Source organism: Pseudopipra pipra, chromosome 2 (assembly GCF_036250125.1).
Source record: "Pseudopipra pipra isolate bDixPip1 chromosome 2, bDixPip1.hap1, whole genome shotgun sequence".
Taxonomy (NCBI): domain Eukaryota; kingdom Metazoa; phylum Chordata; class Aves; order Passeriformes; family Pipridae; genus Pseudopipra; species Pseudopipra pipra.
The window spans coordinates 65,866,943-65,889,019 of NC_087550.1; the positions used below are offsets into that span (position 1 = coordinate 65,866,943).

General features: G+C 34.9%; 1 protein-coding gene across 2 annotated transcripts in view; it reads right to left on the minus strand.

Annotated features, from left to right (window-relative positions):
• The window catches only part of KLHL1 (kelch like family member 1), a 198,107-nt gene that overhangs the window by 35,923 nt on the left and 140,107 nt on the right, over positions 1 to 22,077 (minus strand). For both annotated transcript variants that reach the window (XM_064645854.1, XM_064645853.1), the window contains exon 6: positions 18,941 to 19,127. In XM_064645854.1, coding sequence (XP_064501924.1) covers positions 18,941 to 19,127 — 187 coding nt within the window. The remainder of the gene's footprint in view (positions 1 to 18,940; positions 19,128 to 22,077) is intronic.

The window sequence follows — 22,077 nt, forward strand, 5'->3', positions numbered from 1 at the left end:
TAGCATGAAAAAAAAACAAAATCTAAATGGCCACTATAGAAACAAAATATTACAACTTCAAATAACACTATGCTCTAACTTTATGATTTTTTAAAGTTCAGTGAAATAACTATATAAAATACTAATCTTTTTACACTTGATTCCAATCTTCCATACAATGTATATTGTCATCTAAGATTAGAAGTCGTATTTTAACTTGCATTCATGTTTTTGTTCTTATTTTAGATACTTGTGTAGGGTCTCTTTCAGACATGCTTCTGCTGGAAGTAGAGAATGCTATACTTACAATCTGAAGCAAAATATTTCAAGAATGTTTCCATATCCAGTCAAAACTATTTCCTTCTGAGTTTAGTAATTTGAATTACTTTCAAAGATTAATTAAAAAACTATAAAGACCATTATGTGTAATATAACTTACCATTTAGTAATGAAAATGTCATTAAGAAGCCTCCACTGTTTAAACTAACTCGCACGTAATATGCAAGATATCACAACGATGTTATAAGAAATGAAGAGTTTATTAACAAAAAAAGAGGGATAAAGGAAGCATAATTAACTTAACTAGATTCCAGAATGTCAGTCATGCATTCCATTTATTGTAGTATGACAGTAGAAAAATTTAAAACAGAAATACAAATACCTAAATAATAGATGAATTTAAATTAATCCTTAAGAGGGTGACTTGATAATATATCTGAAATGTAACTGGTGTTTTATCTTAATGGTACACATAATGGTGCTTCCAAAGCTTAAATATCCTACAGAAAAAAATCAACATAATTATTAAGCTTTACCAACTAGCTATTTGGATTATAATAAAAGGTTAGAATTCCATGGGAATTAATTATTTCAGGATTCATTAATTCTTTGGAACAAAAGAGTAACAAACTGAGTGCAAACAAACATCATGAAAGCAATAGCTTTGTTAATTGAACTAAAAAAGACATAATTTAAATTCAATTAGTATCTAAGTGTAGCAGAGCAGCAATAATGTACAATACAACAAAACAACTGGATTAAATCCCCTTCTAGTTTTATGAAGCCATAAGATATATGAAGTAAATTTTGCATTTGATTCAAAGAGACATATTTATTTCTCTTTTTGACTCTAGTTTAAAATTGAGTTGTAAATGCATAAATCCTCAGGTTTGAAAGAAGAAAATATACAGATTATTTGATACAGGTTTTTGGTGGTGCTGCAGGGCATATTATAATGATGCATATTAATAAAGTTGTACTGCTGGAAATTTTTTATATGTGGAATATATTCATGCTAAAAGCTAGAACTGTAGCACATGAGTTCTGTAATACTGTCTTTCATTCATGGCTAGGCTTCACGAATGAAGATTTGGGAAGGGCTCTACCCATATTTGTTACAAGCACGCTGGTGGCTAAAAAGGCCAATACAAGATAGACACGTCCGATTACAAAAGGCACAACAGAAAGACTCCTTAGGTGGTATATTCTGCAAGGCACGATTCTTTCTGTGTTGTCTTTTCTCCTCGAGAGTGTTCCTGTGTGTGTTCTCAAAGGCATCAGCAGCGTTATAGATGGTGTGTCTCCAGACCTCCCGATTGGAGGTCAGAGTAGACCAGTTATGTTGATCAATATGGCCAAGGCTGAGATGTTGTTTCAGGGAATCCTTGTATCTTCTCTTTGGGGCTCCTCTCGTGCAGCTTCAAGGCTTTCAAGACCCAAATGAGTATGGTTTGATCTCATAGCTGACCCTGCTTTGAGAAGCAAGTTGGACTAGAGACCTCATGAAGCCCTTTGCAATCTGATTGCATGATCTGGGGTGGAGATTGTAGCCATCTGTTTCTTTTCCTAGGCATGATCCGTTCAAAACTTTCAACAAGATAAAACCTCATATATGAAACACTTTCACTTAAGATAGTGAATCACATACTATATGAATAAAAGACCGTTGCAATCCTCTCCATCTCCTGCTATGTCCCATATTTATTTGAATTTCTTGTTATTTATATATTATTTATATGAACAACTATCCAGGAAAAAATATACATATTTATGAACTAAAATCTTAACAATTCCTGCCAGCTTTCACTCCCAACTACATGAAGTCCTCTGTTTAAATTGAAGGGAGGAAAATTTGCCTCACATATCAGATATCAGTACTGTTTTTAATGCGCTTTCTCCAATTTAATAGGTTCTAAGAACACAAAAATATAGTTTTTTAATTAGCATTAAGATATTCCTAATTTAAGTCATAGTATTGCATTTGGTTTAATGACATTCAGATAATTCTTTCTGATTAGGTACTTGTAATGGAAAAAAACCCAAACCAACAAATATGTAATTGAACAAAAAAACCTGTCTTGTCTTAGTGCTGTTCTGTTTTAAAATATTTTGATTGCAATGGCTCTGCTGGAGTTAAATTTAAACAGGAAAAATCTTTCAACAAAAAGGTGGTGGAACTGCTGAAATTAAAGAGATTTTAGGATCACTTTAATTGCAGATTATTGAGAACTTCTTCATTCACATACAAATGGACAAGTAATAGGACAACTTAGATTATAAAAGGGAATAAACTTCTACCTAGGAAGAAAATAGGGTATTTCTGACAAAGTAACAGATTCTTTTGTTTAGCTCAACTGTTTTGATCTTGCAAGTAAAAGGATATTCTGCACCTAGAATAGGAGGCAAAACCTTGATTAATTCCAACAGGATTATAATAGACAAATTAGTTTAGCTCTTTAAGAATTGGGTCCTTTGGATATATAAAATCAATAACATATTAGAATATTGATTTTTCATTTATCATATATTTTATGGTTTGAATATATTTGAATATATTTGAATATCCTTACATTTCCAAAAGTTGACATCACAAATATTAAAACTAATTTATTTGCTCTGAAAAAAATAAAAGCAGAAGCTCTGAATTATCCAGGGGTGGGTGCACCAAAGACAGCACAGTCAGCTGATCAAAAGAAATGATAACCCACTGTATTCATCACTGGTGTGGCCTCATGTCAAGTACTGTGTGCAGTTCTGGGCCCCACAACTTCAGAAGGATGTGGAGCTCCTTGAATGCATCCAGAGAAGGGCAGAAAAGCTGGTGAAAGGGCTGTAAGGAATGTCCTGTGAGAAGAGGCTGGGGTCTTTAGGGGTTGTCTAATTTGGAAAAGGAGGTTGAGAGGTTAATTCATTGTTCTCTACAGCTTCCTGAGGAGTTGAAGTGGAGAGGGAGATGCAAAGCTTTTTTTCCCAGTATCCACTGTTAGAACATATAGAAATGGACCAAACCTGCACCAAGGAGTCTAAGTGGATCATAGAATCACATCCAACCAGTAACCCAGCGCTGCCAAGTCAACCACTAAACCATATCCCCAAGTGCCACATCTACACATCTTTTAAATACCTCTAGGGATGGGGAGTCTGTCACTTCCCTGTGCAATTCCACTGCCTGATAACATCTTCAGTGAAAAAGCTTTTCCTCATATCCAATCTAAACCTCTTGTAGTGAGAACATTTCCTGTTACTTGTTACTTGACAGGAGAGATTGACACCCAGCTTGCTACAACCTCTTTTCACGTAGTTGAGGGTCCCCCCCTGAGCCTCCTCTTCTCCAGGCTAAATGCCAGCTCCCTCAGCCACTCCTCATAAGACTTGTGCTACAGACCTTTCATTAGCTCTGCTGCCCTTCTCTGGGAGCATTCCAGCACCTCAATGTCTTTCTAGTAGTGAGAGGCCCAGAACTGAACACAGCACCTGAGGTGTGGCTCACCAGTGCTGAGCACAGTGAACAATCACTTCCCTAGTCCTGCTGGCAACAATATTTCTGATACAAGAAAGGATGCCATTGGCCTCCTTGGTCACCTGGGCACACTGATAGCTCATATTCTGCTGGCTGTAAATCAACACCCCCAGGTCCTTTTCCACCTGGCAGTTTTCAAGCCACTCTGCCCCAAGCCTGTAGTGCTGCATGGGGTTGTTGTGACCCAAGTGCAAGACCTAGCACTTCAGCTTATTGAAACTCATACAACTGGTCTCTGCCCATCCAGCCAGCCTGTCCAAGATCCCTCTGCAGAGCTTTCCTACGCTGCAGCAGATCAACACTCCCACCAACGTGATGTCATCTGCAAACTGCCTGAAGGTGCACTAGATCGCTTCATCCAGATCATCGGTAAAGATATTAAATGGCACTGTCCTGACCACCACTTGTGAGTGGCTGCCAACAGGATTTAAATTCATTTACCATCTCTCTTTCAGCTTGGACATCTTGATGGTTTTTACCCAGATAAGAGTACATACATCCAGGCTATGAGCATCCAGTTTATCCGTGAGAATGCTGTGGTAAATGGTGTCAAAGGCTTTACTAAATTTCAAGCAGACAACTTATATAGCCTTTCCTTCATCCACTAAGTGGGTCACCTTGTCATAGAAGATCAGGTTAGTTAAGCAGAACCTGCCTGGGAAAGTAGAATGTAGTGTCTATCTTTAAGTCTCTATTTTAGAGATAGAGAAATTAAATAATATATCAGGGAGTATAAGAGTTTCTACAAAAGAATGTCACAAAAGCAATTCCTGATTACGATTTTTTTCTGCCAAAATTGATAGTGGGTGTTTGTGTCTAGTCCCTGAGATACTGGAGTAACTAGAGTTATTGAAACAAGATGAACAGGATTAAAGGAGCAAGTTATCAATTCAATTGACTCTCAAAATGCAGAAAACTGTAACAAAAGCTCGCTGCACAAAGCTCCAGGAAAGTATACTAGTCATAAATGCATTCTTAAATATACAATAAAGTGCCAAGTCATGGTGTTTCTCATCATGAATGACAGTGTAACTTGTTTTCATAATAACCTTTAGGCAATAATATAATAATAGATGTTCATAAAAGATTAGTTTTTTTACTTAGTGTAGTGGGACAGGAATCATAGATTGCAAATGTATTTATGTGAGTAAAAACAATGTAAGAAATATGAACTTCGATAGGTAGTGCATCATTTTACTGTGAAAGACATTTTTCCATACATATTTTCAATAAAGGACACATACTGACTTTAGGCAGCCATTGATATTATGGGTATTATGGAATTATGCAGGTCAAAGTGATTATGGCGTACATCTATCTTTACAGAAAATAATCAATAAGTAATTAATACTCAAATTTTTTATATACTTCAATCTCTTATTGATATTTTATCTCTCTTCTTATCAGTAGAAAGCTGATGTAATTTTAGACCATCTTTACATGACTGGAAAAAGAATAAATAAGCAAGTCCATCATTAAACTAGCATGATATCAGAAAGAAAGCAGGAAATGGGAAACATTACTGAAGCAGAGACCGTAAATATTTTGACTTGTATATACTGTCTATAATTGTAAAATTTTATAATTTTGTTTTCCCTGTAGACTTTTCACAGTAACATTATACATATATCTCTTTCCATTTATCTATCCATCTATCTATGATCTCATAGGAGTCTTTTTATGGTAGAGTTAAATAACTTAAGCACACATTACAATGACAGTTCTGTTGGATGCCCTATGATAGCAGATTAAGCCTCTGTTCCACAGGTTCACGGAGCTATGATTTTCTCAGATGCCACAAAAAACTGTTAGAAGTATGGGGAAAAAAGAAGCAGAAAGAAGAAACAGAAATAAATTGATTCAACACTACATGTAAGAGAAAATGTGTTCAAATGGAAATGAAAATGATTAATGAAGAGCTTATTGGTGAATCTACTGCAATGTTGATGTGATTTTACTGTATTAATAACAATGTATTGGCACATTTAGAACTATAAATAGCTGTAAATTTATTACCTTTGATATAGCTAAATAAAACAAATAAATTTCTGATTTAAATAGGCTGTAGATTTCTGGACCAGAAAAATCTACATTATTAATCATATGGTGGCAGGTAAAGAACCATTCACAAATATGTCCCACTATGCTAGGTACTGGAAAAATCAAAGTAAAAATCAACTTTATATATTATGGACTAAAAACCAGACATAGGCAGAAGAAGAGAAGTAAGGTATATAGAAATAAATAATGTGATAGCATCAAATATTTTTTCAGTCTATGGTCATATATTTATTCATGAAATTTAAGTAGGCAGAAGTAAAATAATTGGGAAAATATAAAAGAAAAAGGATAAAAGCAGATAGTAAGATGAAAGTGAGATGGTGGGAAGAATATGATGATGGCAATAGACAAAAAGTTTCACAGAGTAGGAATGAAAACACTCAGAGACTGGTAAAAGATGAATTTAAACAATAATAATAGAGTGATGATATTTCACTACAGACACAGTGCTACAGTATTTTCTGAACAGACGCAATTTCTTCCTTTGTTCAATTTCCTGACTGGTTTCGATAACTGGAATGGATTCAGTTCATTCTATCAGGAGAGGGGATGGACACAGCTTTAAACATGAAAATGTAAGTATCTGCAATTCGAGCTATTTGTATAAGATCCCAGGGTAGTGATGATCAGTGCTGCTAGTGGATTCTGTACATCTCTCCTGTGTAGTAAATGCTGGTCTTGACTAGACCAAGTGTACTATCTGCATCAGTATTGACTATACTCAGCATTGACTGTATAGTTTAGGTGTAGACATGTATAATGTAAACACTAAAATTTAGATGAACCATATTCTAGTTCTTATGTCAGTTGTTAGTATTTCATATAGCAGAGTGAAAGGGGAGACATCATATAGGTTTTGGTAATGCAGGCTATGGCAATTCAAGACAAAGGAAGGGACTGCAGGCAATTTTTCTATTATATTTGTTTTCTATGAGAATATAGATAAAACAATGCTGACACTTTAAAATAGCTTTCAACAATAAATACTTTGAAAACAAAAGTTTTAGGACACAAGAACTATTTTCAGTCTTCAACTTTCAGGTATAACTTGGTTTCCCATATATAACATATTTCAGGAACAATGGAACACTTTTTTTTCCTAGAATTCTGATTCATTTTAGTTAATGTGAATAATAAGATTAAATGCTCTTTAAGTACAAATTATTAGACAACATTTTTATGCAGTATCATTATGTTCCTTAAAGTTTATTTCAGTATTCATAACTTATTTTATAATTACAACTTATCTAACTTATTTTATTATTATAACTGATTTTATTATTAGCACTTGCAGATTTTCATTTTATTGTTTGAAACACATACAGTGACAATAAAATGTTTCTTTGCCATGGTCCTTGTCTGCCTGCTATCATAGCCTGTTCCCTCTTCCTGTGCTATAATTATGCCTGCGCACTTTCCTTGAAAACTCAGAAAAATATAAAGGTGTGTATTCAAAATACGTAAATTTTAAGGAGGTATTTTTATTCAGTTTAGAAAAGTAAAATGTTTCAGACAATAGATTGTATATATGCATTGTAGTATCCATTCACCAATGCAGCCAGGGGCCAAGGGACTGTTCATTCCCAGAACCTAACAAAGCATTTGGAAAGTGCTTTATAAAGAAATTGAACATAAAATTTCTGTCCTGAAAAGCTGTTATTCTTAAAATAGTAACCCTGCTGTCTGAGTACTGACTAAATAAGCCCTAAATTTTAAAGTAAGTATACAACGTACAGAGTGTGTCATATTTTCAAATTTACTTGTTAATATTTTGCAGTTATTTTACTTCCAACTTACTGATGGTTCTACTCCTGCTATAAGGAAATATGGCCTTGAATTTAACATAAACATTACTTAAAATTATCACAGCCTGTAGAGAGAGATTTTCCATAAACTACAGACCCACAGCTGTATCATAATTTTTTAATTATGCAAATCCCTGTGGTTTGAATAATTACTGGTCCCAAAACTATATAACCATATGTTGTACATGTCTATCTCACCTCTTTTCCAATCTTTTTCTTTACATACTCTGCCCTAAATATTTTGCCTTTTACAGCAGTCTTTGCAATTGCCCCAGACTCTTTGTGGGGGAAGGAAAATAAAAGACAGAAAAAAAGGAACTTGGCAGACAATTATTTTGCTTCTGAAGTTCTCTATCTACACTCTCTAAAATAACAGCACCACTTCACCCTACTCAAACATGACTTGCAATTTTTTAGAATAGTTTGGAGGGAGAAAGTCAGAGAAGAGAAACATGCAAAGGAATGGAAGTAACTGAGGGACAAAATATGTGAGATAATACATAGGAGATTTAGAAACACAGGTTTGAGAGGAAAGATTGTAGCTAGTTCATGAAGACAACACATTGTAATGTTAAGTCCAAGACTGACATAATTTAAAAATGTAATAAGGAATTTTGTACAGGATGTTGCAGGGAACAGAATAAGACACAAATAGGACTTTTCTTAGGCTTATCTTAGCATGTCTTTCTGTTGTTTGCTCTTGAGCAGGAAAGGTTTGAATCCAACCATGTCTGTGAAGAATTGAATTTACAGGATCCATTCTAAAAACATCACTTTTGTATCTTTAATTTGTTTATTTATTTCACAAAGGAATTTTTGATATTCTGGAGCAGGGAGGGTATAGGGAGAACGTTTATCCTGCAATTCCTATATGATTGCTTGCGTTGCCCTTGTGTCTACCTCCAAAGTTTTCAGCCAGGTGCAAATAACAAACTAAGAAGCTTCTGTTCCGTCAAATAGCATGGCCCCCAGCTTGTTCCCTGACCCTGAATGTTTATATTTCATATGTATTTGTGCCTTACTAGATTCTAGTGGGAGCAGTAAAATAAAAACGGAAGAAATATTTGTATGCAGCATTCACTTCAGGGTCCAATCCACAATGGCAGACTGGATGAGAATGCAGCACATTTGATTTCTTCCATCCCGCAGTACTGATAAGGATTTCAGCAGGTTTTCTAAGGTTAAGCACCTCTACACTTTTTAAGCATCCATACCCTGATATACAAACACCATTCTAGTTGTCTGTGACACAGGCATTTCATTAACTCTGAAAAAGCGCATATATAATCAAGAATTACATCGCAGGACAACGAGTTACTCTTTGCCACCGGATCTGGAGGGACTACAAAGTATCCCTGGACATATGCAACTAGCAGAGAGAGGGATGGAACCTTATCCCCATTCATTTTCACCACTTCTAAGGTGAGATCAGTATCCAGAGTTTTTAAACCACCATGTTGTGGTACAGTGGAGTCACTCAGTCAGATGCTGGTTCCAGTGATAAGCAAAAATTGCTTATTTTAGAAAAAGATGAAGTGTAATAGAAGATAATTAGAATATCACTTGAAAGGTTTCATGAAAAAAAGTCATAAATAAGCTTACAAATGGTAATCAAAGCAAATAAATAGAAATTTATATTGTGCAATAGAGTACTGTTCTGTAGATAAAGGTAAAACTGTGAGATCTAGTACTTTATTGTTTCACAGAAACATGGGATGGTAGGATCACATTCACCCCTGTTGCACACACAGAGGGGTTGTCAGCAGCAGTTGAACATTCATGCAACACTACTCTGATCATCTACGGTATTTATTTTCTAAAGTTTTCTTTCTCTGTAAGTCTCTCATTACTTCATAGACCTTGATTAATCAGGGTTTATAATGCCTATGAAAGTATGCACAATACACAGAACTAATCTCATCCAATACCCAGCTGGATCATAAGTAGAATTTAGGTTAGAAAAAAAATATGTTGAAATGTATCCAGAACATCAAGAAACATCCTTATTTCTTACTGGAAATCATTTGTGCTGCCATAGTCATGGTACAGGTTTTAAATTTACTACATACTTTTTTTAATTACACCAATAGATATTAAATTAATTCTGTTTCACCTCTCTATGACTTTTTCATATACTCTGTCTTCAATGCTACACACTGAAATAACTCTGTTTTAGAGCTCTGTCCATCTGAAAAATAGGGGATTGTGCATCTGTGTATGTAGAGAGGAACTGCCTGGGTGTGTAGCACTTTTACTGTAAAATCCTCAATATTCTGTGTATTTGTTTTTGTTTAATCTTTACAGTTTCATATTCAGTATCTTAAAGACAGTCTAATAAGTCATGTATTTTAGACATGTATTTTAGACAACTCAAAAACCAGTAGTGATACACAAGTGAAGGAAACTATAATAGAATACATTTTCAAATGTAATTTCATGTAAATTTTTATATAGCTAGCAGTATATTAAAAAAAAAAGTGAAAATCGCTTCATAAGCAGACGCAAATCCTAAATATCTCCCCTTGTCCCCAACCCCACCTTTTTATTCAATGTAGACATTTCCACCATAAAGGTACCTTACATTTTTTCCTTTCTATTAGAATGATTTGGTATTTAAACCCATAAAGAAGGGTAGGAATTCTACATTTATCATAAAAATATTTCTACTTTTTTTTCCCCGGTAAGACTTTCTGCTGATTTTGCTATTGCTAAAGCTGTTGCTGACTGGTGCTCTGATAATTTTGTTCAAGATTTAGTGATGCTGCTGTGAGTAGGTGCAAAATGATGACCTTGATCTAGCGATCTGCAACACTACATTTTGAACTGAAAAGACAGTTACTCAAGTGGAACATATGTGACCTAAGCAGGTTACTGATGTAGATACCAAGAAGAATATTTTGGTAATGAACGAGCTATAGAGAAAATGGTAACACAGGGTAGCAGTTCACTACTCTATAGTCAGACTGCAAGAAACTCCTTTAAACTCTTCAAAAAACTATAACGTACACAAAAGGAATATTGCTTTTTTCTGAGTGAAAATAATGTATTAAAATGTCACAAGGATTTGCCATAAAGTGATATGAAAAAAAAATCAGAAAACCCCTGGGAATATTCAGTTATTCTATATGATCAGAGTTCTCTAAAACTAACACAAGTTTTTTCCACCAATGTTTATATATTTTTGAGTATCAGAAATGACAGCTTTTCCACAGTGATTTTAGGCAATGTCTTTATTGTTGGGTGTTTTGTTTTATAATATAGTGCTATGCTTTATTATATAAAACATTCATGGTTTATGTTTTTATCTAGTCTAAAACTTACAAAAGTTCCTTTTATTAATGATTCATATCATGCACTATGCTAGTCTACCACACTGGCTACTGAGAGTGGTTCCAGAAGTGAATTGTCTCGAGAACAAGATACATAATGTATAGATAGTATAGAAGTTCTCTAAATCATCCATCTGCCAGGCATGTTTCTTCTCCAAATTGCACACAAGGCTTCCTTTTTTTTTCTGTGCACTTTAATCAGTGATAAAATATCTGCACTGGAAATGTCAGACAATAGAGTAAGTAGCAGGGAAGTAATGAGGAAGAACAGAGGCGTGTTCTTGGGAGAATAATCCCCCAAATACACCCATGATGCAGCAGCTTCTGGCACTGTCTGCTTGACCCCATAGTTTCTATCAACAAAAGTGAATACCAGATTGCCAAGGTGAAATTTATCTTGTGTGTGATAATTTTGGCTCTTCTCTTATATTTGAAGCCATGTAGGCTTCAGAATAGATCACTTCAGGATCTTTGCTTTATTTCAAACCATAACTGAATCAGCAGTTTCAGAAGATAACTACGATAAAAAAAATGCCAGAAATTAGGTGATATAAAATAAGTAGCAAAAAAATACCAGATGGTGTTAAAATCTGGATTTTTTTTTTTTTCTATTCAGAAGTGCTTTGACTGCTAGTTGGCCTATGAGACTGAATGTTCTGGAACATATTGAAAATCACAGCAGTGAAAAGAAGGAAATAATCATGTTAATACTTATAAGAACTGGATTAGGAGAGAATTTTAGTGTGATTTATAGATTTAATTATCTCATTAGTGATTAGCCAGTGTATTTTATATTCCTCTGCTGAAGTAATTAACCAAGCTCTACTTTTACTCTACAATTATACTAACATGGTACAGAATCACAGAACAGTTGAGGTTGAAGGGACCTCTGGAGGTCATCTGGTTCACATTCTTTTCTCTGGGCTAAACAGTCACAGATTTCTCAGCCTTTCTTCATAGAAGAGATACTCCAGTCATCATCTATCTGACATGCTATTAAAGGAGTCACCAGTATTTCCAATGAGATCTGAGCAGAGTGTGGAAAATGTAAGCAATGTTAATGACTGAAAAGAGAAGGAATAGAGGGGTATTTAAACCTGAATCGGAATAAAAATGCAAAACTAAAGAAAGAAAATCTGGTGAAGAACGATTTTAAGAGCTTAGCACAGAGAACATGCTGTGATCTTATCTCTCCAATGTCCACAAGCTATGTGTCTCTTGTTTTCAAGCCAGAAAGGACAATTTTGATCATTAACTTGACTCTTCAATAGCAGAATTTAAGACAGTGAGACAGAAAGGGTGGCTGCTCTGTACAGCTTCCTCTGCTCCCTAGACCTGCTTCCAGGGATCAAATCTACATGTGTAATTTTGGCATTTCCATATATCTGAATAATGATTATGCAGATGTTTGGTATAGGGGCAAAATGACCCCAGGTTGTTTCCGCCAAGCTGCTTTCCAGCTGGGTGGCCCTCAGATTATACTGTTTCCAGGGGTTGTTCCTCTTGAGATGCAGGACTTTGCACTTCCCCATGTTGAACTTCCTGAGGTTAATTCCTGATATTTCATTAATTATCTTTCTCTCCCCAGAATGTTTTGTTGTTAGCTAAATACATCATATGCATATATTTCTTAAAACAGTTCATTTTGGTTTCAATGAATCAAACTAAAAATCATACTCTCTTTGCAGTTTATCAAACATATATCCAATGATGAACTCTTGGGCTATATTAAAGTGACTGAAAATATGAGTTTCTGCAGTAGATAAAACTAATTTTCCCAAAATTTGGGAAAATGTCTTGTTTTCTGTCTTAAAAAGTAGAGGATTTCTATTTTTTTATTTTCAAGCAGGTAACTTATGTCTGTTTCATTTAAGAAATCTAAAAGGTTAAGTAAGTTTCAATGCACATTTGCAATACAAAGACTGAAAAGTTCTGTTATCCATTCTGCATAGCCTGCCTGCCTCTTACTTTGGCTTTCTAATTTTCTCAAGAAAACTCACCACGATGACAACCTCATTACTATGCTGTCTTAATGACTCCAATGAGGGACATTTCTCTGTTTTGCTGTTCTTGTTTATATACTCCATTATTCTTTTCCTATTTAGTCTTCCAGAAGGTGTGAAAAAGGAAAACAGAGTTGGTCATTGGTACACAGTGTTGACCTAAAGCTAATGGAATGTTACTTGTTTATTAGTTCATTTTACAAATAAGGTAAATTATGCTGTAATTATTTACCATTGCTAGCTATTAAATGTCTGAGAAAAAAAAAGGATTACAACAACATACATTTTATGTTTAAAAAAAACACACTTAAATGTGTAAATTTTTTGGAAAAATGAACTCCAGAAACTATAAGAAAGAATACTGAAATATATTACATGGAAATTAGTAAACACAGAACCATAGAATCATTTTAATTGAAAAAGAACTTTACGATTGAGTCCAACCTTTAACCCAGCTACTGAGTTCACCGCTAAACCATGTGCCTCTGTGCCACATCTATACACCTTTTAAATACCTCCAGGGATGGGGACTCAACCACTTCCCTGGGCAGCCTGTTCCAACGATTGACAACTCTTTCAGTGAAGAAATTTTTCCTAATATCCAATCTAAACCTTCCCTGATGCAATTTGCAGTCATTTGCTCTCATCCTATCACTTGTTACTTTGGAAAAGAGACTGACCCCCAACTTGCTACAAGTTGTAGAGAGTGCAAAGGTCTCTCCTGAGCCTCCTATTCTGCAGGCTAATCAACTCCAGGACCCTGCTCTTTCATATTACAACCATCTATCTCAGTAAAATTACTCACTTCTAATACTTGAAATCACTGGAGTTTTTTGTCTGAGTCAGAACTGTTAAAATAGAGCAGACAAGATTTCAGAGAAAAAACTGTAAGTATCTAAATAAAAGCAATATGCAGATAGCTGCTCCGAAGTTCAGAGGTATAATTTATTTTGGCTTATTGTCCTCCTGAGGTATTTCAAGGCTATAACTACATAATCCTTTAACATAGCAAATGTCCTCATCGAAAACACAGGTGAAAACAAACTGGCACTAAAGGCAGAAGAAACTCATACAGAGGAATGGTGAGGACAGATATATGTGATGTTATCAATAAAAGGAGTAGGATTGCAAAAGGGACCATCAATTTCTCACTTGTCAGTTCTTTTGTGAACATCTACTTATACCATAAGTAATGACAGCATGTTTATGTTCCTGCTTGACAAGAGCTGCTCCTGGAGTTTGGTCTGTGGTGCAAGCTACTGGGAGCAGTGAGGTCTTTAACCTCCAGCCACTGGGGGCCTTCTCATGAAAATCAGCTATTTTGGGACACAAGCATGAGTGAGGAGCGCAGCAGAGCCATGCTGGTGCTCAGGGGATCCACGAATGTGTGTGTGCTTGTGAACCTGGAGAGTGTGGTGTGCAGAAGCCTCTGTCAGCCCAAAAGGAGGAGGGAGAATGTGTCTGGTGTGAGTCCTAAATGTAGGGGTTGCTGAGAGCAGCACTTTGTCTGTGACCATCTATGTGACCAGCCTATCTGTGTCCTCTGTGTATTTTTGTGTCTGTGTCTATCTGTGGCACACACACTTAACTTCACTACTGGTTGAACCTGCCAATGGGAAAATGGCAGAAGCATCCTTCAGACGGAGCAGAGATCCTGGTTTTCCAGGAGCATCACTGGACAGGAGGGGCCTGGGTCAGGACAGCTGCATCCAGGAGATGTTCCAACTTTCCTGAGAAGTTTGTAAGCATTAGACTATTTCTTGCATTCTAATATACAAACAGGAATAAGAAAATATACCAAGTTCTTAATAGTAATAACAATAAAATATTAGCAATATATTATGAGCACTATGTACCATTAAATGCAGGAAGTCCCAGCCATGAATTCATTTGCATGGTGGATTAAGGAAAGAGTGAAGTACAACAGAAAGGTTGAGGTATTTAACTATGCTCCACCCTCAAACTTCTAAGAGAAGACCTCAATAATTTATACGTGTGATTTTATAAATATATACATACATATATACATATATACATACATACATATATATATATATACATATATACACACACTTACATAAAACCTTTCCAAAAGCACACCAGGGAAAAATAGAAAGTAATAAACACATTGGAATTATTTTTTTAAAGAAAAATACTCTATCTTGAGTAGGGATGTTTTTGTGTATTATACAAATACAGGACTATAAGCACTCACATTCTGAAAATTAAACTCATTTACTGTATGCTGTATATTTTGAATGAAAATGCAAGTAAGATGAAGATAAGATGCTTGCTCAAGATAGTTATGTGCATCAAATGGATAGATAATGAATGTCGTCAAATGTTTTATGTATGTGAAAACAAAGTGGTTTGTAGTAATTTCTACCACTTGCAAAATGCCATAGAACAATTTTGATGCATTTAACTTTTTTTTTTTTGTTTTTGCAAATTTTCACTAAACTGAAGAGGAAAGAGGCAGATAGCTTTCCAAGTTACAGATATCTCAGACACATATCTCAAAAAGCAAGAATTACTAAGATGAAAAACATGACCTTTCCATATTTTTGCATTTCTTTACAGTATTTACAATAGGTTTTCCAACATTTCTTTCAGTACTTAAAAGAAATGCCTGTATGAGAAAGAAAAATATAAAAGTAAAATAAATAAGGTTTAAGTGAAGTCTGCTGCGAGAAATGTCTTTCTGGAAACAAGAAAGCATTTGTCCCTTACTATTCTAACTTTTCCCTTATTGTTCTAACTGCTAGCTAGTGAGTCAGCTAGGTTAGGACACTTCATGAGACATCAATCAGTATTCTGACACCAGTATAAGACTGCTTGATTATTGATACCAATCTCCTCTTGCTATATTTTCCTTCAAGTAAAATACAAGTATATTTGCCTGCTCATAATTTTCCACAGCACCATCTAACATAGACCATATACATCATGTTCTATCACATGGTTTTTTCTCTGCATTTAGGATTCCAAGATGGCTGCAGGAAGTCAGTGTTTAATCATTCTTTAAAATTGGTAAATGTCCACTTCTTGCAATTACTCATTTCAGTCTATTGTCCTCCTTTATATGTGGACTTAGCTTTTGTATGCTATTAGATGATTAAATCCTGCTAATCCAAATTAGAGAAGTCAGTGTGACAATATTAATGGGTAAAGTGAATGGAACATTGTCAGAAGCATAAACCCCCAATCTATCAATACATCTCACTTCAGTAATGCAAACATATAGGGAAAGTGTGTTTCTTACATGCACCTCTGAAATTAAATTAATGAATAACCAAAGGTCTGTAGAAACAGAGATTTGAATGAGGTTTTGTACAATTATGAAATTAAAATTACAAAATTATCCAACTTTGATCCTTTCAATTTTATCCATTTAGAACTATGCTGCATTAACTTTTCACATCAGGCAAAATTCCAGTTTCTATTTCCTGGATTTTAATTATCACTTTTTTTTATGGAAAGGAAGATAACTATAGATGAGATTTTAAAACAAACTTAGCATGGTAGGCTGCTTTTTATGTGATGCGCCACATAACCTTCAAATACTTTCATAATATTTGTACTTACCCACTATTTTATATGTTAGTTAATAAATTGCTAATTTGATTAGCTCATCCAGATCTTATATGTAACTGTTTCATATTTGGTAGCAAACACCAGGAAGCATTAAAAATACATCATTGTGAGTTGCAACCATCCAAGTCAGCATTTCAGTGAGGAGAGTTGTGGGGGGAAAAATAAATTATTAATTATTGAGGAGAGATAATACAGTATCAGCATCATTTCACAGCCCAAATATTCAGGCTTGCTTTATGAACTCAATTATTCTTCAAAACAAGCAAACAGGTCTCCTGAACTGACATGTGGAAACAAGACTCACTGGACATAAAAGCCAGTCAAGAGTCACAAGAGGGATGAGCTGAACAGATGCAAGCTGAGACTGCACAGTTGCAGAACCTGAGTTACTGGGAATACATATATCAGCTGTAACAAAGGCTCCTACTGTGCACATGCTGCTCTGCCATAACAGACCCCCTCTCAAAGCAGTTTGTATCTGCTGTAAATGTATAAAAGTCCTGGTTATCTTCAGTCAGTTTTCACCAACAGAGGATTGAACCTCTGTTGCTCTGTGTCCTCTTCTGCTGCTACAGAAAAAAACTGCTTCTGCCTGACCTGAAACTGCAAAATAGGCTGTGTGTCGATGCTGCAATGGTGCTACACTCTGTGCTCTCTTCCTGAATATTTCTACATTTCGATTGAGGAACAGACATTTATAGTAAACGAGAACAGATACTGCTGCATCCAAATTGGGTTTATTTCCTACCCGCAATGAATACTTGTATTCAAAGTAACTTGTTCTAAGTAAGAGGACATTTGTATTTTAGTTATTTTATGATCCAAAGACAGTGTTCTGTTGTACACATCCATGCCTCACATTTGGTTATATAAATGCTTATAAATGCTAAATGGACAAAAATAATCTACAGTTACAATAAAAATATATGTATATTGATTCTTTCATCAACATTTTCTTATTATCATCGAAACATAGAACAATTTGGGTTTGAAGGGACTTTAAAAAATCACAGAATTACAGAGTCACAGAATATGCTGAGTTGGAAGGGACCCATCAGGATCATCAAGTCCAACTCCTGGCCCTGGGCAGGACCATCCACAAGAATCACACCAGGTGCCAGAGAGCATTGTCCAAATTCTTCTTGAACTGTGACAGTCTTGGTGCTGTGACCACTGCCCTGTGACCACAGGATCACTAGGGATCCTTAGGGATCCTGTTCCAGTGCCCAACCACCATCTGTGAAAAACCTTTTTCTGATATCTAACAGAAACTGTTAGCATTAATCTTCCTCGACCTGCTTGTCACACTTCTCTTGATGCTGCCCATTTATTTTTCACACATGCACAAATGTCATACATCATTCTCATTGGTGTAACTTTATGGGAAAAGCATGCCATGTAATTTTGCATATGATATGGCCAAACCTATTTAGTGAAACAACTGCAATAACTATACCCTAGACACAGAATTGTAAAATCCTGAAGATATCATTTTATACTTTTTTTAAGTACAGTTTATTTTATGAGAACTAGTGTTTCTGAAGGCATAACCTTCAGTTTAAATACGGACATTAAAATTAAAGATACTGTGGAGTTGTCAGTGAATATCACCAAAAAAATAATAAAAGCCTTTTTTGAGTATGTAGGCTTATAACACAGCTAGCTAAGTTCAAATATTTTATTTAACTCATTCAAGAAATCAGTGGATTAGACTTCTTAGCAGAAATGAAAGTACATAATTGTAATTCTTAATCCCAACAAATAACAACAAAATACTTTAATAAAATTTCAACTGCCTTCTACTTTTCCTCACAGAAAAATGGGGATAATTTCATCTTCCATCATCTGTTGACAAAGTAATAATCTAGTTTAAGCTAGTTATCTAGATTTTTTCTCTAAAGGACTGACAAATTTCTGCATTAGAAGACCATGAATCATCCATAATATTTTAGACAACTATTTAAGGATGGAATACCTGCACATCAATGATACTGCATATCAAACTGCCTTTGTTCATTGGTTAAAAAAGAATGAAAGAAGTATTTGAGTCATTTATAGAGTAAACATAATTTCTAGAAATCTAAAACTAAGGTAAATTAACTTCATTCAATTTTTTTTTGTTAAATTTCTTTCTGAAAATTATAATAATTTTTAACAAAGACTGAATTAAAACCTCAGTTTCTTTTCTCTAACATTATTATTCTTTTCCTTAAATATCAGTAGATTTTTATTAGACCTAAAGTCTTGGCAGCATTTCTTGACTGATTAGACATCCCCACATCAATCCTGGAATAGAAAGTTATTTCACCATTTGCTGATAAAGAAAATACAAGGTATAACTTTTATAAAGCAATAAATATCCTTTAATACCTTTGTTGTTATCCATTCCTCCAACAGCATAAAGCGTCCCAACTGTGGACTTTCTAGGCTTAGTTCTTGGACTTTGCATGAGAGTTCTTCTCTCTGGTAAAAGATGATATTTCATGGCTTCCAGAATAAGCTTCTGACATTCCAGGTCATCCTTAAAAAGCACATGGTTTTCCAGGTCTGCCAATATCTGTGAATGACATGAAGGTGAATCAAAAGTGCTAGAAATTCCTAGAAAAGCAATACCATGCAATGAGAGAAGATAAAATGGATGTTGTAAGTATATCACTTCATTGTAGACTATATGGTTTTGCAGGGCTGGGTTTTTTTTTGCAGCAGGGGCAGAAAAGTAAATAGTTAATTGATTTTTAAAAGACTTTAAGATCACTATTTTGCCAGCTGTTAAGACTACAATCTTACTAATCTCTTACTGAAGGCATTGAAGATATCTAACTGCTCTCTTGTAGGTTGACTTATTTTTAATGGTTTCCAAAGTGACACTGAAAGGACCCAGAAAGCATCCCTTTGCAGGAACATCCTTTATTTCTAAAACCAAACCAAACCAACCCCAACAACAACAACAAAACAAAACATCAACAACGACCCAATGAAAGAACTTGCTTGTGCAAGTTTTGAAACTGTTGTTTTGCCGTATTATTAGCAAAATAAAGGACTAATAATGCAGAAAATGTAACTTTTTACAATTGGCTTAAAAATGTAATCAATAGTTACAAAAATAAATGCTTAGTGCATACAGCTGAAAGACTATTATATTACATTTCCAAAGAAGGTGGTTGCAAGTTGTAAATGTTAAGTGTTGGATTCATCTGCCTGTATGTACAAATCTACCAGCTTTTGAGAAGTAATAAATCACCCCATAAGTTTTCAAGATCCACTGAACTAAGTAACCTGGGCTAAATCTCGCAGCTGACCTATCTTTGATCTGTTGGACTACAGACCTCCTGACCTCTACTGCTACCTGAATGATTCTGTGATCTCATTGATGTCAGGTCAGAAGAGTGCAGTGCTTATGAAGATTTTGGGCCATATCTGCCAGATACACTAGGACATTCAAATTCAGTCAAACTCTCAATATTCATATTTAGGCAGTTGAGTATTACATCTACATGCTGATCCCTACATTCCGCTGACCATCATATTAGAGCAGGTTTTAACTGCATGTGACAGTATATCTGTACAGTGTGGTAAATTTTTAGATCTCCTAGAATATATGACTGGGAGACCAAATGATTTTCAGAGAAGCAGCTGAAGGCCAGGAAGCAGGAGAATTTAGTTCCAGAAGTTTGAGGATGTATCTCCACCCAGACACATATATGCAAACATATGCAAACTGTATTGCAGTTCCCTAAAACCAGGAAGTTAGACTGCTTGTAAGAACTCTCAGCTATTTCATCTGGGCTTCAATGGCTGCTGAAGAATGTATGAATGTCCTTTGTCAATCTGTCAGCCTTTAGTAGATTTTTTTTGTGAGATCTAAGTATTAATAGCTTGCACATGTAGACAGTTGTGTCCTGCTTTTGATTTTAAGTGTCTATGATGAGATGAGTCTATTCAGGTTCAAAGAAAGGCAATGCAGGCTACAGTATCTCAACTGGTGATCCAGACCTCTTTTTCATGGCTGACGACCTAACAGACTATAAATATGCTTAAATTGCTTAATAGATATGCTTAAATAAACATGTTAAAAGAAGTGAACAGAGAGGCTCACCTAGCCTAGATAAAAGATGTCTCCAACTGTGGCCATATGTCAATGTCTAGGGAGCAAACCATGAAATTATTTTCAAATATATAGTAACTCCCTTTAATATTCACCCAATGTCCGACTTTCAGATCAGGCACATTCTGAGGTGGATGTCTTTTCCACGCAATTTGTAATTCTCAGGGACCTTATCTTCCATTAAGTAGTTCAATCTTCCTTTTAACTCACGTAAATTTGTTGCATCCACAATGTACCCAGCCTATTACTCACTGTATATGAAGGTTTACCTCCCTCCTTTTGTTTCAAACCTGGCTCTGGTTGCTTTGTTTGCTTTCACTTGATTTGTTTCATACATTTCTTTCTTTCAGTACCCCCTAATTCTTCTGTTGAAAGAGAAAATGAATTACTGATGTACCAAGTTTCTTAGAATATTCTAGACTTCTGTTGTATTTTCTTTTAGTCAAGTATTTTCTAGACCAAGAAGCCTCAGCTTTCTCAGTCATTACTTAGATGAAAAAAGATTTATATCTTTTATCACCTTTGTTGACTTTTTCTGAACCTTTCAGTTTTGTTGGATTCTTTTTGTGAAGGGATCAGAACTGCACACGTTATTAACCATGAATTTTTGTGGTGGCAAAATGATGTGCTCTGTTTTGTTATCTTTTACTTTTTCTTTTCTAACAACTTGCAACTTTCGATTCTGAATTTTTGACCACTGCAGATCTACTGACTACAAAGTCAGAAGCTGACTTTTCCAGAAATTCCTATTTTAGAGACCTAAAATTTTACTCCTGAATGAAAGTGGTCAATCCAGAACCTATGGTTTTAAATTTGAACTTAATGTTTGGCTTTTTTTTCTTGTTTGGTTTTTTTTTTCAATTATTGTTTGTTCTCCAGGTAGATTATATTAAATTTATCTACATTAAAATTGTAAAAATGCAAAAGTTATTAGGAATTCTGAGGTGTTTAAATTCTAGGGATTTAAATTCTACTCACATCTTGAGTTTTTGTAAGTCTTGGGGAAGTCAGTGAAATTTCTTGTATCCAAAAGTTTGATTCTATTATAAAATTGCAGAACTAACTCTCATCTAAGTTGATGAGAATATGTATTACAGTGGGAGACTGGGTAGTTCATTCTTTTATGTTCTAATACAAATTCCACAAGTTGAGGCTGAAGATATTAAAGGATTTTTAAAAAATATTTTCCATTTAATTAAAGCTGGCTGTCCAAATTGAGATGTCCTCCATGGGTTACTCATGAGTGAGAAAACTTGTGGATGGTTTGAGTCACACCAATGTTCAATGACATTCCAGGCAAAAAACTGATGAAATACAGTTGACATTATTAAAGCATTAGCATCTAATTAACAAGATTTGTAGTTTTAAGCCACCTATTTTGTATTGAAAACCTCTGGCACAT